Source organism: Nelumbo nucifera, chromosome 6 (genome assembly GCF_055504915.1).
Source record: "Nelumbo nucifera cultivar China Antique chromosome 6, China Antique-T2T, whole genome shotgun sequence".
NCBI lineage: Eukaryota > Viridiplantae > Streptophyta > Magnoliopsida > Proteales > Nelumbonaceae > Nelumbo > Nelumbo nucifera.
In genome coordinates, this window is record NC_142654.1 from 22820606 (window position 1) to 22835429 (window position 14824).

Consider the following 14824-nt stretch of genomic DNA (forward strand, 5'->3'; position numbering starts at 1 on the left):
TGCTTTCCTCAGTTTACACACTTTTCCATCAAAGCCATAACTTGGTGGAGGATCCATGAATACCTCTTCACATAGATCGCCATTTAGGAAAGCATTCTTCACATCCAACTGATGTAGCTCCCATGAGAAGTTTGCAGCTAATGACAATAAAACCTGGATTGTGTTGAGCTTCGCGACTGGAGCAAAGGTCTCTTTGTAGTCAATCCCTTCCTTTTGAGTAAACCCCTTTGCCACAAGTTTGGCCTTGTATCTTTCAATGGACCCGTCCTCCCTATGCTTTACAGTGAACACCCACTTGCATCCCACAGTGCTCTTCCCTTCTGGTAGATCCACTAATTTCCAAGTCCTTGCTTTCATTAAGGCTTTCATTTCTTCATTCATAGCCTCTCTCCATCTTGGGTCAGACACTACCTCTGAGTACCTAGTAGGGACATGCACGGAGGAGAGAATAGACACAAAGGAATAATAATGAGGAGATAAACGTGAGTAAGAAACAAATTCAGCAATGGGGTGTTGGATAGTACAAGAATGGGTAGACTTACGAAGAGCAATAGGGAGATCCAAATCAGAAGTATGAGTGATAAGATTACTTGGAGTTGCTGAGACAGATTGATCCGAGTCCGATTGATTGCTGCCATGAGTTAGAGGGTCCTTTTTCCTTCTGTTGTAGGTGATTCTTATATCTTTTTGTTGCCTATTGGTGTCCTCAATTACATCTGCAGCATCAAGAGTGGTAACAGGTGCAATGGGAGCCTCACTAGGTTCACCCGGGATGCTACAACTAGGAGGATCAGGAGGAGAAGATGGAAGGCCCGAAGTAGAAAGAGGCACAAAAAAGGAGGGGGAAGAAGAATCCTCTTCCATCCCACTAGTCTCCCCCTGAAGAGGATTCTGGGAAGAATGAAAATAGGAGTGAGACTCAAAAAATACCACGTCTTTTGTGACGTATTTTTTCTTGGTGACGGGATCATAACACTTGTAACCCTTCTGTGTAGGAGAGTACCCTAGAAAGATTCCTTTCGTAGCCCTAGGATCCAACTTGGTCTTCTTTGGATCCTTTACATGTATAAAACATACACAACCAAAGACTCTAGGTGGAAGAGTAAAGTCTGGAAGATTAAGGCAAAGGACAGAGAAAGGGGTTTTCATACCCAACACCTTGGGTGGCATCCGATTTATCAGATATGATGTCGTAAGGACTTCTTGAGACCAATAGTGCTTGGGAACCTTGTGCTGAAATAGTAAAGCTCGAGCAGTCTCTGTTAGAATTCAGGTCTGCCTTAGAGTTCGGCCTGACTGAGTTCAGTTATGTAGAAGAAGAAAAAGGATAAAGAAAGAGAGAAAGAGAAAGAGAGAAGGGAGAATTCTGGTTCGAACTGAAAGAGTCAACTTGACTTCTCCCAGTCGGCCAGTAAGTATTTATACTATTATTAAAACATAACTGAAAAGACCTATGTGCCCTTACTTAAGCTAAGAGCACATGTTTCAACACAACATTACAGATCAGCAACATCAATCAAGGTATAAAGACAGAAATACCCCTATGCTAACACTCCCCCTCAAGCTGGTGAGTATATATCATATACTCCCAGCTTGTTACATATGTAGTCCACTCTTCCCCGACTCAAGCCTTTTGTAAATAAGTCAGCCCACTGATTTCCTATATTAACATGTGTAGTGTGTCTAGCTCTCCATTCAGCACCTTCTCCCTCACAAAGTGACAGTCAACCTCAATGTGCTTGGTTCTTTCATGAAACACTGGATTAGAGGAGATATGAACTACAGCCTGATTATCACAATAGAGCTTCATTGGAGTGTTAATGTTGTACCCTACTTCCTGTAGAAGGTTCCTTAGCCACACTAATTCACAAGCAGTATGCGCCATAGCCCTATATTCTGCTTCTGCACTGCTTCTTGCCACAACCGTCTGCTTCTTACTTTTCCATGTCACCAGGTTACCTCCCAGAAACGTGCAATAGCCTGTAGTAGATCGCCTATCAGACATAGAACCGGCCCAATCAGCATCAGAATACCCTTTTATTTCAAGTTTTCCCCCACTCTTGTATATCAGACCACGACCCGGGGCCCCTTTTAGATACTTCACAATTCTCAGAACCGCATTCCAATGAGGAATCAGAGGTTTTTGCATGAATTGGCTTACCACACTAACTGCAAATGAGATGTCTGGTCTGGTAATGGTTAGGTAGTTCAGTTTGCCCACAAGTCGTCGGTATCTGCTAGGGTCTTCAAACACTTCACCCATATCACTGCTTAGCTTGGTATTTGTGTCCATGGGTGTTTCAGCTGGTTTGGCACCCAACAAGCCTGTTTCTTCCAGCAAATCAAGCACATACTTCCTCTGGCACAGGTTAATCCCATACTTGGATCTCGCTACCTCTATCCCCAAGAAGTATTTCAGTTTACCCAAATCCTTTGTCTGAAAGTGATCCTGCAGATAAGTCTTCAGCCTATCAATACCAATGTTATCATTCCCAGTAATAACAATATCATCTACATACACCACCAATAGTATTTTTCCTCCCGGAAAGTCATGACTAAATACAAAATGGTCAACTTTGCACTGTTTCATGCCAAACTTCTTTACCACCTCATTGAACCTACCAAACCATGCTCGAGAAGACTGTTTAAGCCCATATATAGCCTTCCTTAGTCTGCACACCTTACCATCCTCCCCCTGAGCAACAAACCCTGGAGGTTGCTCCATGTAGACCTCTTCGAGTAAGTCACCATGCAAAAAGGCATTCTTTATATCAAGCTGATATAGTGGCCACTCATACATGGCTACAAGAGAGATCACAACACGAACTGACCCTATCTTAGCAACCGGTGAGAAGGTCTCTATGTAGTCAATGTCATAGGTTTGGGAGTACCCTTTTGCAACTAATCGCGCTTTCAAGCGTTCAATACTACCATCAGGCAGATACTTAACCGTATAAACCCACTTACAACCAACAGCTTGCTTCCCAGGAGGAAGAGCAGTGAGGTCCCAAGTATGATTATGATGAAGGGCTGAGAGTTCTTCTTCCATGACACGGCACCACCCTGGAGAGGCAAGGGCTTCCTGGACATCTTTAGGAACAATAACTGATGATAACAAGGTAACAAACTAGCGATGGGAAGCGGAAAGGTGAGTAAGAGAAACATAATTAGAAATGGGATGAAGGGTGCAAGTACGTTTACCTTTCCGCAAAGCAATGGGTAGATCAATCTCAGATGCTAAGTGGGGGTCTGGTGCCGGATCCGTCGACGGAGATGTAGCCAGTGCACGTGGGCGATGTGTATACACATGACGGATAGGTGGGCGTTCAACAGTTGGTGGCACCGGAGGCAAGGATTTGGTCACGACTGGAACAAAGGGAGGAGGATCAACAACGGGAAGTGGAAGAGGAGAAGGTGATGAGGAGGAAGAAGCATCACCAGACCCCAAAAAGAACGGAGTAGACTCAAAGAAACTGACATCAGCACACACAAAGGACCGTCGAGAACTAGGATGGTAACACCTATACCCTTTCTGGGTCCGAGAATAGCCAAGGAAGATGCACTTGAGAGAACGGGCATCAAACTTGTCGTTCCCGGGACCCAGAGTATGGACAAAACAGACACACCCAAAAACTCTCGGCGTAAGAGGAAACGGAGACAAAGTGGGAAACAAGACCTGAAACGGAGACTGACCATCAAGGATGAACGTGGGCATCCGATTAATCAGAAAACAAAAGGTAAGCACTGCATCACTCCAAAAAGGTTTGGGAACATGCATGTGATGCATTAGGGAGGGCAGTACGACCCTGCATCTCTCTGCATTAGGGACGGCACTGCATCTCTCTGCTCTCAGTACGACCACCACCACGATTATAAGTAGACCCACCATTGCCACTTCGGCCATATGCAGAACCACTACCAACACCACGGCCAGACTGAGCTCCTCGAGCTCCACCTCTACCACCACGGCCTCTCGATGCAGCAAAGGCAGATCTATCTGAGATATTAGAGTTCTCAGTAGATCCGATAGAAATCCTCCGAAGTCGAGCAAATACCTCTTATAGGGACGGCAGAGCTGATCCCCCTAATATCTGAGCCCGTACTGGTTCATATTCAGACTTTAGTCCCACCAAAAATCTAGTCACATCAAGCTGCTCTCTCTGTTGTTGTTGAATCTTGACATCAAAAGTGAGAGGATGATAGACATTCAACTCATTACGTATGTTCCTCATGTTGGCATAGTACTCCTCAAGACTCTGATTGCCCTGTTGCAGATTAAAGTACTCTTGATAAAGCTGATAAACTTTGGTTGTATTGTCCTACCCCGAATACAATTTCTTCGCATGGTCCCACACATCTTTGGCAGTATCAAGGAACATGAAGTTCACACTAATCCTGGGTTCCATACTGTTCCACAACCATGTGATGATCTGAGCATCCTCTTGCTCCCAGTCTTCATACTCATGAGAGTTAGAGGAGAGTTTCTCCTCTCTGATGTGTTTTACCTTCTTCTTTGCCTTCAAAAAGACTTCAACGGATTTAGCCCAAGGCACATAATTCTCTCCATTTAACTTAATGGAGGTCATCTGAACATTCAGGTAGTCTGTAGGCACCATCACATTAGGTTTATAATCATTATTGTCTCCCATTATGTTATCACCAATTCTGCACACTTGCTGAATTCTATTATCACTGAGATCTGCACACTCCACACCACTAGGTCACACCTGTCACACTGATTTCAGCACTTGTTGTTGCTGAAAAGTGTGCTCACACCACAAACCCTACTCCTACAACTACCTGAAATCTCACCACTATATGATCATATCTCTTCCTTCAAAATGCACAAAGAAACCAGCATAAACCCTAGCGCTTATTGGCCGAAACCCTAGCAAATGGTCTAAAACACACCTCCTATTTAATCCGTAACAGATATCATGCACTGAAATCTCTTACCTTATTGCTGAAGTAACACCCATGTGAGCAGGAGAGCAGTCCACACACAATAGCCGCTTCACACACAGTTCGGCCCTCTATTCTTCCTCTACTAGGAGAGGGCGATCTCAGAAATCACAGCAACCGACCACATACGACCTGACTGGAGGCATAGAGACCCCCAAGGGAAGAGGGCGATCACTCCTTTTCAGCCCTTTCCCTTATCTCCAATCGAACACAGAAAAAAATAGAGAAAACCCTAGATAGGGTGCGCAGAGAATGAACCCTAGGCAAGCAGAAATCTAGGCAGATTTAACCTAGCTCTGATACCATGTTAGAATTCAGGTCTGCCTTAGAGTTCGGCCTGACTGAGTTCAGTTATGTAGAAGAAGAAAAAGGATAAAGAAAGAGAGAAAGAGAGAAAGAGAGAAGAGAGAATTCTGGTTCGAACTGAAAGAGTCAACTTGACTTCTCCCAGTCGGCCAGTAAGTATTTATACTATTATTAAAACATAACTAAAAAGACCTATGTGCCCTTACTTAAGCTAAGAGCACATGTTTCAACACAACATTACAGATCAGCAACATCAATCAAGGTATAAAGACAGAAATACCCCTACGCTAACAGTATCCAGTAAGTGTCTATTTTTGCGCTCAGCAACCCCATTCTGTTGAGGGGTACTAGCACAAGATGACTGGTGTAGCATGCCAGCATCCTCCATGAACAGGTTCAAGGATCTTTCAAAATATTCAGCAGCATTGTCTGAACGGAATTGCTTAATCTTCTTGTCAAATTGAGTTTCAATCATTTTACAAAATGCCATGGTTATCCGTGGCACTTCATTACATCCTTTTAACAAGTAGATCCATGTGCATCGTGAGTAGTGATCAATGAAACTGATAAAGTAACGAAAGCCATCTACAGAAACAAGAGGTGAAGGGCCCCAAACATCAGAATGGACCAAATCAAAAGGAGCTTGAATTTCATTACTAGAAATTGGATAAAGAGTTCTACATTGTTTTGACAACTGACACACTTCACAAACTAAACTTTGAATTGAAATACCCTTGAATAATTCAGGAAACAGCCCTTGCAATGATGAAAAAGGTAAATGACCTAGCCTAGCATGCCACAAGTATAACCTAGCTATTGACTCCTCATTATTCTGACTACTGGCAACAGTTGATTGTAAGGCCGAACTGATGTCTGCATCAAAACAGTAGAGACCTCCACACTCATGACCGCTCCCAATCGTTCTCTTCATCAATATGTCCTGAAAGATACATTGAGTAGGAAAGAAAGTTATGCTACAGTTTAAATTCTTGGTAAGCTTCGAAACAGATAATAGATTGGAAGTAAGATTGGGAACATGTAGAACAGATTTAAGAGAGAGGTCTTTGCTTAGGTCACCCCCCCCCCCCCCTTCCCAGAGATGGTGGACACTATCAGCAACTCTCATCTTATCTTGGCCAGACATCAAATGATAAGAAGAAAATAAAGAGGACATGTGTGTCATGTGGTCAGTTGCACCGGAATCAATAATCCAAGAAGTAGACTCTATAGAACTAGTTGCACTATAAGCAGAGACAATACCTGATCTGGCAAGAGAGGTGGAAGCAAGGGAATTAGTCCTTAGACGGGTTAAGGCCCGGCTAAGGACCTCTACCTCATCAGTAGTGAAATCCAAGGACTCGGATGTGTGGGAATTAGCAGTTTGTCCCATGGGAGGAGGTGTAACTGTAGATGTATTCTTCGGGCTCTCACCACTGTGACTAGTAACAAGGTTCCCACTTGCTATTTGATTCCTCTAAGGCTTCTTGTCTTTCCTTAATGCAGCTGGTTTCAGATGAGGATAAAGAACCCAACAAGTTTCTTTTACATGCCTTTCACCTCCACAATGAGTGCACTTAAGATGCCTCTTGTTCGAGTGCTTGCTCCCTTTTTTGTTTGAAGAAATCAAGGCTGAATGTTCAACAGGCTGTATTTGAGTGTCAACTTGCATCTCTTTCCTCCTAACCTCTTCATTCCTTACTAGATAGTAGACATGGTGTAAATCTGGCATTTCATCCCTTCCCAAAATTTGAGACCTTATGCTCTCATACATTGGGTCTAAGCCAGCCAAGAACTTAAATGCTCTACCTTCTTCAATTTGTTTATCATGCTTCTCCTTGTCTCTTACATTCTCCCAACCAAGAATAAGATGATGATCAAGTTCTTCCCATAGTCCTTCTAGGGTTGCAAAATAAGTTGCAACTATCATATCTCCTTGTCTCAATGCAGCAATGTCTTGGTTTAGCCTATAGATTCTTGCATTGTTCTTTCTCTGTCCATAAGTTTTAGACACTTTCTCCCAAATCTTAGCAGTAGTGGGAAAGTGTTGAACAGTCCTGGCCACTCTTGGAGTCATCGAAGCAAGTAGCCAGGACATAACAGTAGCATTTTCCTTACGCCATATTGCGTACTCCACACTACCCACTTCAGGTTCCTGCTTCTATCCATCTAAACAACCTGTAAGTTCCCGGGAAGTAATGAAGAGCATGGCTGAAACAGATCATTCCCTGAAATTATATTCATCCAACAATACACTGGTGATCTGCAAGCTGTGCAGATTTGGCTTTTCCAGATTAGAAGACCTCCCACCAGTTCTATTATCCCTAGAAGACACTTCTCCCGATATTGAAGACATCTCCTTCCTCTTACAGTGATCACAATTGAAAACTCGGTACAAAGAACACGATTTCGGACTTACCAAAGCTGTTACAAGTCTGAGAACCCCTCGTAACAGGTCTGAAATCAAGAACAATCCACCCCTGTACTGTGCTGAACACTTCTAGACTGAACTTTGACTTCTACTGTCGTAGACTGTGACCACCCTTACGATCTGTACTAGGACTGTCTAACTCAGTCCTTCCACCTAGATCTGTTCCACACAGATCTCTCTTAGCAGCCGAATGGCTACTACCTGCTATAGGGTTTCTAGTAGGGCATCAGCTTCTGGAACAAACTCCCCTTGGGCCCTACAACCAAGGGAAACCCTAGATACAGACCTTGCTGTGTTTTACGGTCAGCCCTAGGGTTTCTTCACAGTGGACGAGATAGGAGAGAGAAAAAAAAGAAGGAATAGAGAAGTGGAGAAAAGAGGCGGCTGTAACCAGTTAGACCGATTAGTGCTCTGATACCATGTTTGCTGGAGAATAGCAACCGAAGAAAAGAAGAAGATTTGAGAATGGCGGCATACACACTTCAGCCGGCCCTATAACCTTATATAGATGTTTACAAAGTAATGTTACAAGAATGGACTAGAATGCCCCTGATTAGTGATGGGACACCTAGACATAAAAAAAGAATAAAACAAGTTTAGGCCCAATAACTAAGAACTTAAAACATAAATAAGGCTAACATAAACACTAAACCAATTGAACCAACAGAGAGATACAGGAGGAAGTGTATATGGATCTACCAACAAAATTCTATAGTTGTGTTTAAGTAAACAAGGTGTATAAGCTAAAGATCTGTATGGTTTGGAATAGTCACCCGGAACATGGTTTGGTAGATTAAGGGGAGCCTTGGTCCATTTTGGGTATACACAGACACAATTTGGTCATACTTTGTGAAAAGGAGAGGGGACTCTGGTGACAATTTGGAAAGTATATGTTGATAACATTGTCGTCATAGGCAGTGATCTAGAGGAGATATATGTGCACTCAATAAATCATTGAAGCATTGTAGCAGGAGTTTGAAATCAAGGACTTGGGGGAAGTGAGATACTTGGGAATAGAAGTTGCAAGGTTCAGACATGGTATTTTTATCTCACAACGGAAGTATATTCTAGATCTACTGTAGGACAGGGAAGCTTGGGGTGAAACCTACTGTACACCCATTGATCAAAATCACAGAAGTAGTGCATTAGATGGTGAATTGGTTAGGGATGTAGGGAGGTATCAGAGATTGTTGGGCTGATTGTTACATCTATGTATGACATGCCCATATATCTCCTCTGAAGTGTGTGGTAAGTCAAGTGCATGCTCCATGGACTACTCATTAGGAAGCTATTGATAAGATCCTTGCTCACTTAAAGAAACATCTTGGTAGAGGTGTATTATTTTCTACTCATGGACATGTGAAACTAGAAGCATATACAATGCAGGTTGGGCAGGATGCTTAGAGGATAGGAGATCTACACTAGGCTTCTTTACATTTGTTGGTGGGAATTTGGTTTCATGGAAAAGTAAGAAGTAGAATGTGGTGGCCAAATCTAGTGCAGAAGCAAAGTACAGGCCCATGGCTCATGGTGTTTTTTGACAAAAAGGAAATATTATTAATTCGTAAGTTTAAACTGATACAAGCATCCCTTGGAGAGTCGATCTGCATCCTCTCCAAACAATGTACAAAGTAAACAAATATCAAATTACATCTGAGCCTAAAAAACTTTTCCCTATTTGCCCCTTGCTTGGCCAGACAATCAGCCAATGCATTTGCTGGTCTCCCCACTCGTATTCTTACAAACATATTACATGTTAGCCACTTAAGTTTCTTGACTTCATTATTGTAGGACCATACAACAGTCTTTGGGTTCTTCAACCAGTGCACTACCACCTTGGAATCCCCCTTAATCAAGAGCTGCTCCACACCTAGTTAATTTGGCCATGGCTCATTGTGTTTCAGAACTCCTTTAGCTTAGGTCTTTATTAAGTGAGATTGGGACCGATGCAAAGCAACCCATGATATTGTATTGTGGCATTCATGCTGTTGTTACCATTGCACACAACCCAGTTCGACATGATAGAACCAAGCACATCAAGGTTGACTGACACTTTATTAGGGAGAGGTGTGTTTACCGTATGTCACATCAGAGTTGTAGTTGGCAGATATCTTCACTAAAGGGGTAGCAAAGAACAAGCTAGAACATGATTTAAGCAAGTTGGGAATGATTGGCATCTTTTCCCAACTCGAGGGGGAGTGTTGACAGTTCAGCTAATGGGTCGAGACCTTTATGGGCCCAGTTTTTTCTTTTGTTTATTATTAGTTATGTTCCACTTTAATTATTGGGCCTAAGCCCACTAATTGTTCTTTTATTTCTTTTAAGTTGTGGGCCCTTTGGTTATAGCCATCCTATTAAGGGCTTATTAGTCATTGTACACTTTCAGTTAAGTATAAATACAAAGAGAGGAGCTGGCCAGACAACTTTTTGCCTCTCTCCTCATTTCTCTCTCACTTCTTTTTTGACTTCTCCAGCAATTTACTTGGTTTCTTGATTTTCTACTCTCTCTAATAATGGAGATATGATTAAAAGCTTATTAACATCTAGGAAATTTAGTTCTAATGTAAATTTGAAGCTAGAGGACCATCAGAAAACTATAATTCTTTTATTTGTAAAAGGGAGAGACATCATATCAGCTATTCAGCTTTCTACGTTCAACCAAAATCCCTTGATTTGACATGGATCCTTGTGGACAGAGCTGACACTTGAATTGAATACGAAGTTTTAATCTTTTATTTGAAAGCAAGGTGCAACAAACTGCAATTGTTAATATTATTAAATTCCAAGGACCTCTATTAACACAGAGCTTGTACTTCAGTTGAATTAAAAAAAAATCAATATTCTAGTAAGACAATGTCCAATCTTGAGGATCTTATTTCATTGACCTTATATCATTTTTTAGTATAAGGTATGCTGTGAAAGAAATATGACTTTTTTACTTCAAATAACATTGAAATATGAAATTCCAACAGTTTATAGATGACAAATTGACAATTGAAGCTTATTTGGCTCAAACATATCATGTTGTGCAGGCACCTCTATCAAAGTCTCATTGCTTTTTTTTTTTTATCTTTATATGATTCTGGTGGAGTCCTCTAAAATGCTCGAGTACTGAAGCGGTTTCCATACTTTGTTATATCAGTGCCACATTGTTCCTGTCAAATCCTTTCTCTAAGTCTTTAATGTAATGCAGTTGCCTCTTTTTACAATAAGGCATCATGACAGGAATATTATATTTTGTTTAACTGAAGTTATTGTGACAGAACAAAACAATGCAAATGATGTACGAGACTATTTATAAAGCTTTGGAAGAGGTTGGGCTGGAAAAGACATATGTTCCACAGGATTATTTGAATTTCTTCTGCCTGGGAAATCGTGAGGAAGTAGATGGAAATGAAGCTTCCTGTGTGGGAGTTCCTAATGCTTCAAATACTCCCCAAGTAATTCTTTTCTGTCCCTCTACCATTAAGGCTTTTCTTTTTCCTTCTCGAAATGCGTTTCTCCATTTTTCATTTGTTTTTTCTTGTTTAAACTAGTTCCAAATGGACAAAATTATTTTCCATTTCAATAAGGGGATGAACTTATTCATTACTACATATTCATAACAAAAAATCCATATCCAATTTTCTGATAATTGTGTTGAATGTATCGTTTGGTGTCTCTTTTGAGCGTGAACTTTGTTTATCTTTTTAGTTTCTAGTCAGAACTTATATATTTATTTGTGATTTTCATGCCCTGTATATCTTCCCACCAGGTATTCAGTTGGAAAAAACGGCGTTTCATGATATATGTTCATTCAAAAGGAATGATAGTGGATGATGAGTATGTAATATTAGGATCTGCAAACATCAACCAGCGCTCCATGGAGGGCACTAGAGATACTGAGATTGCAATGGGTGCATACCAACCTTCACATACATGGGCAAGAAAGTTGTGTTCTCCACGTGGGCAGGTAAACATTTGATCAGAATAAATAACCTTTTCTATTATCAGATATTAACCTGCTTGTCCAACTTTCTTCTAGACTTAGTGATGTATCAGAATTTGAAATTTTGGCTATTATATTTAATCTAGATCTATGTTCTTGACAGAAAATTTTTCTGACTTTCAAGTGGGTATTTGTTTGTTAGATATATGGGTATAGGATGTCACTGTGGGCAGAGCACTTGGGAGCTGCTGAGGAATGCTTTACACAACCAGAGAGTCTGGAATGTGTTAGGAGGGTCAGATCACTGGGGGAGCAGAATTGGAGACAATTTGTAGCTGAAGACATAAGCGAGATGAAGGGCCACCTCCTAAAATACCCAGTTGAAGTTGATCCAAAGGGCAAGGTGAAGCCTCTTCCTGGGTGTGAAACTTTTCCTGATGTGGGAGGGAGTATAGTTGGAACATTTCTTGCCATCCAGGAAAATCTCACCATCTGATCCATTTCAGTCCCCTGCCTCCTGGAGGTCACACTTGACCGTCCCCAGCTGTTATTCAGGGATTCAGATTAAACACAGGTTGCACAGTTACAGAAGAGAGCAATCAAGACAAGCTTCAGTGGCATCTACAGAGACATAATTAGCGATTGTAATATTAGATGTCATTGTTGTTATACATCCTTGGAAACAAGCTTCTCTGTATGTGCAGGGTTAAGGTTGCATACATCTGCCCCTCCTCAGACCCCAAATTGGCAGGAGCCTCGGGCACTGGGCTGCCCTTTTATTGTTCTTGTAAATCCATTATCGTGTACAGGGTTGTCTACAAAAAAATGATTTGGGTAGTAGCACAAATTGTAAATTCTTGAAAAGGATTCAAATTTTGCAATAACGAGAAGCAACAAAAATTGGAAAATTTTCTACCAAGTACCAACAAATAACTCAACCAACAACCTTTCACAAAGTCTTGGGACCCCACCAAGAACTTGGTCACGTATTTCAACCTTCACATAAGGCTTTTCCTTTCTGGATGAATCCACTTCATATACTTTCCTGGACATACTTGTTCCCTTACTTCTATGGGATTTCTGAATTAGCTTCTCCCAATGCTACTTGCCAGAGAAGGCCGTGTTTGAGAGTGCTTTTCGGCCTAATTGGGCCTCTAAACAGTCAATTTTTGAAGTAGGCTTTTTGAAAAAAAAATTTGTTTTATTGTTTGCTACTCAAACATCTTTTTTGTTCAAAGTAATTTCTTGCCAATATGAAAAATTAAATGGAGCTTATTTTCACATTTTGAAACGGGTTTATTATATGTTGGACTTTTTCACCAAGCAAATTTTTTTTTGTCTTTTGGTTTCCCTAATGTTAAAAGCGCCCCCACCCACCACACCAAAAAAAAAAAAATGGAGAAGCACTCTCAAAGATAGCCTTAATATACTGAAATATAATCAAAAGCACTTACACGGTTCCAGTACCGTGATTGGATCTTTTATGCGATCGAAACCATGTGATGCCAACTGCCAACACACTAGGTTTATGATCAAATAGATCAAAACCTAAGGCTGTGTTTGGTTCTAAGCAAAAGGTAGGGAAAGGCGGGGAAACCTATGACCCTTTCCCTACCTTTTCCTCCAAACCAAACATAGTCTAAGGGTATGTTTCGTTTAATAGAAAATAAAAGAGAAACAAAAAGTTGAGGGAGGAATTTTGTTGAACCTATGACCCAAGTTGGGGCCTTGGCCCGGTTCGTGGTCAAACCCAACCTCATAATCAACCCTTAAAGTTGAGTGGACTTGTTGGGCTTGTCCATTTAAGTAGTTAATATGTTATTAAAGTTGAACCAGACTTGGTCTCAAATTATTGAAGGGTTTTGTATAAATAAGGTTTGTAGTTCAAATCCTCTTAGAAGAATACTTTGATAAGGTATTTATTAATTTTAATATACATCATATTTTAGTATACATAATGTTAATGGAGTAAAACCAAATATAGTTTTGTGGTGCATATCGGGTTGGGCTTGTATACCCAATGCCTTTGATCTAAAGCCCAGCCCAATATTTTGTTGAGTTGAAATGTTGAATTTTAGGTTCAGGCCTGGCGTGAAGCCCGGACTTTAGCGTGGGTTGGGAGGTTGGGCTTGGGCCTGCAACTTACCAACAAGGAAATCGGTAAAGAATAGAGCACCCAAGATTTTCTTTTCTTTGCATGACTACATGATTGCATCCATTGTGAATCCGCGAGATCACATCTCCGCCCAATAAGGGGCCGCCCCACAACACATCCCCACCGTGTATTGAGAACATTTCCCGATAATGACATTATTAATTCTAATATTATTATCGGAAGATATTTTCAATACACGGCGAAGATGTGCTATGGATAGTAGTGGGGCGGCCCCTTATGGGGTGGAGATGTGAACTCTGAATCTGCTACCCATCAATTATTCCCATATTTCTACTCAGAACCGTTGCGTGTATTGAGAACATCTCCCCATAAATGATCAGGGAGATATTCCAAATACACAGATCTAATGTTTTGTGGGTAAGGTTGTGAAAACAACTCGTGGGCAGCAGATCAGAGACCGATTGGCGATTGCATCTAATAAGCCGAGAACTATGAGGAGATGCCGTAGAGGAGTTCGGATCGGAACGGGATCTGCTCTCACAGTACGTCCCAGCCGTGCATACACGGCTGATTATTCTGATTTGTGATGTAATGTCGGTGTGAGGAGCGATCTGTGAGGAGTCCGATGCCGCCGTAGAGACAAGGCGGAAGGGGGTCCAAAGAAAGTCATATGTCTACTTTTGAGATGTAGCGTACGATCTTAGAGCCGGTCCCACCATGTCTGTAGGCGATGAACACAAGAGTTGCATATAAGTCGCTGTTTATTAGCATTTCCTCCTCTTGCCCCGGAGGCCCGGATCCGGAGCTGGCCAACCGCCACCGCCAACGCTTATGGTTGTGGTATGGATCCCACCGCGAAGTAATCACGTAGCCGCAGCCTCAGGTGCGGGTAACCTCTTCTAATTTCATGGCAGATGATTTTGTGTTTGCCAAACTGACAATACCGAATGGACGGCTGAAGAGTATCCGCTGACTGACTAACCCTTCAATAAATCAAGACCTTTCTTTTGGTGATCAACGATTATGATCTTAGGGAGCATCAACCCTTGATACAATGTTGAAACACCAACATGACGTGTTTCCT

General features: G+C 41.6%; 1 protein-coding gene across 1 annotated transcript in view; it reads left to right on the forward strand.

Moving 5' to 3' along the window:
* Positions 1–12537, forward strand: part of LOC104608337 (phospholipase D gamma 1-like) — a 65921-nt gene extending 53384 nt beyond the window's left edge. The window contains exons 8-10 of the mRNA XM_010274286.3: positions 10960–11136; positions 11451–11648; positions 11827–12537. Of these exons, the coding sequence (XP_010272588.1) occupies positions 10960–11136; positions 11451–11648; positions 11827–12120 (669 nt within the window). The 3' untranslated portion in view covers positions 12121–12537. The remainder of the gene's footprint in view (positions 1–10959; positions 11137–11450; positions 11649–11826) is intronic.
* Positions 12538–14824: the final 2287 nt, after the last annotated feature.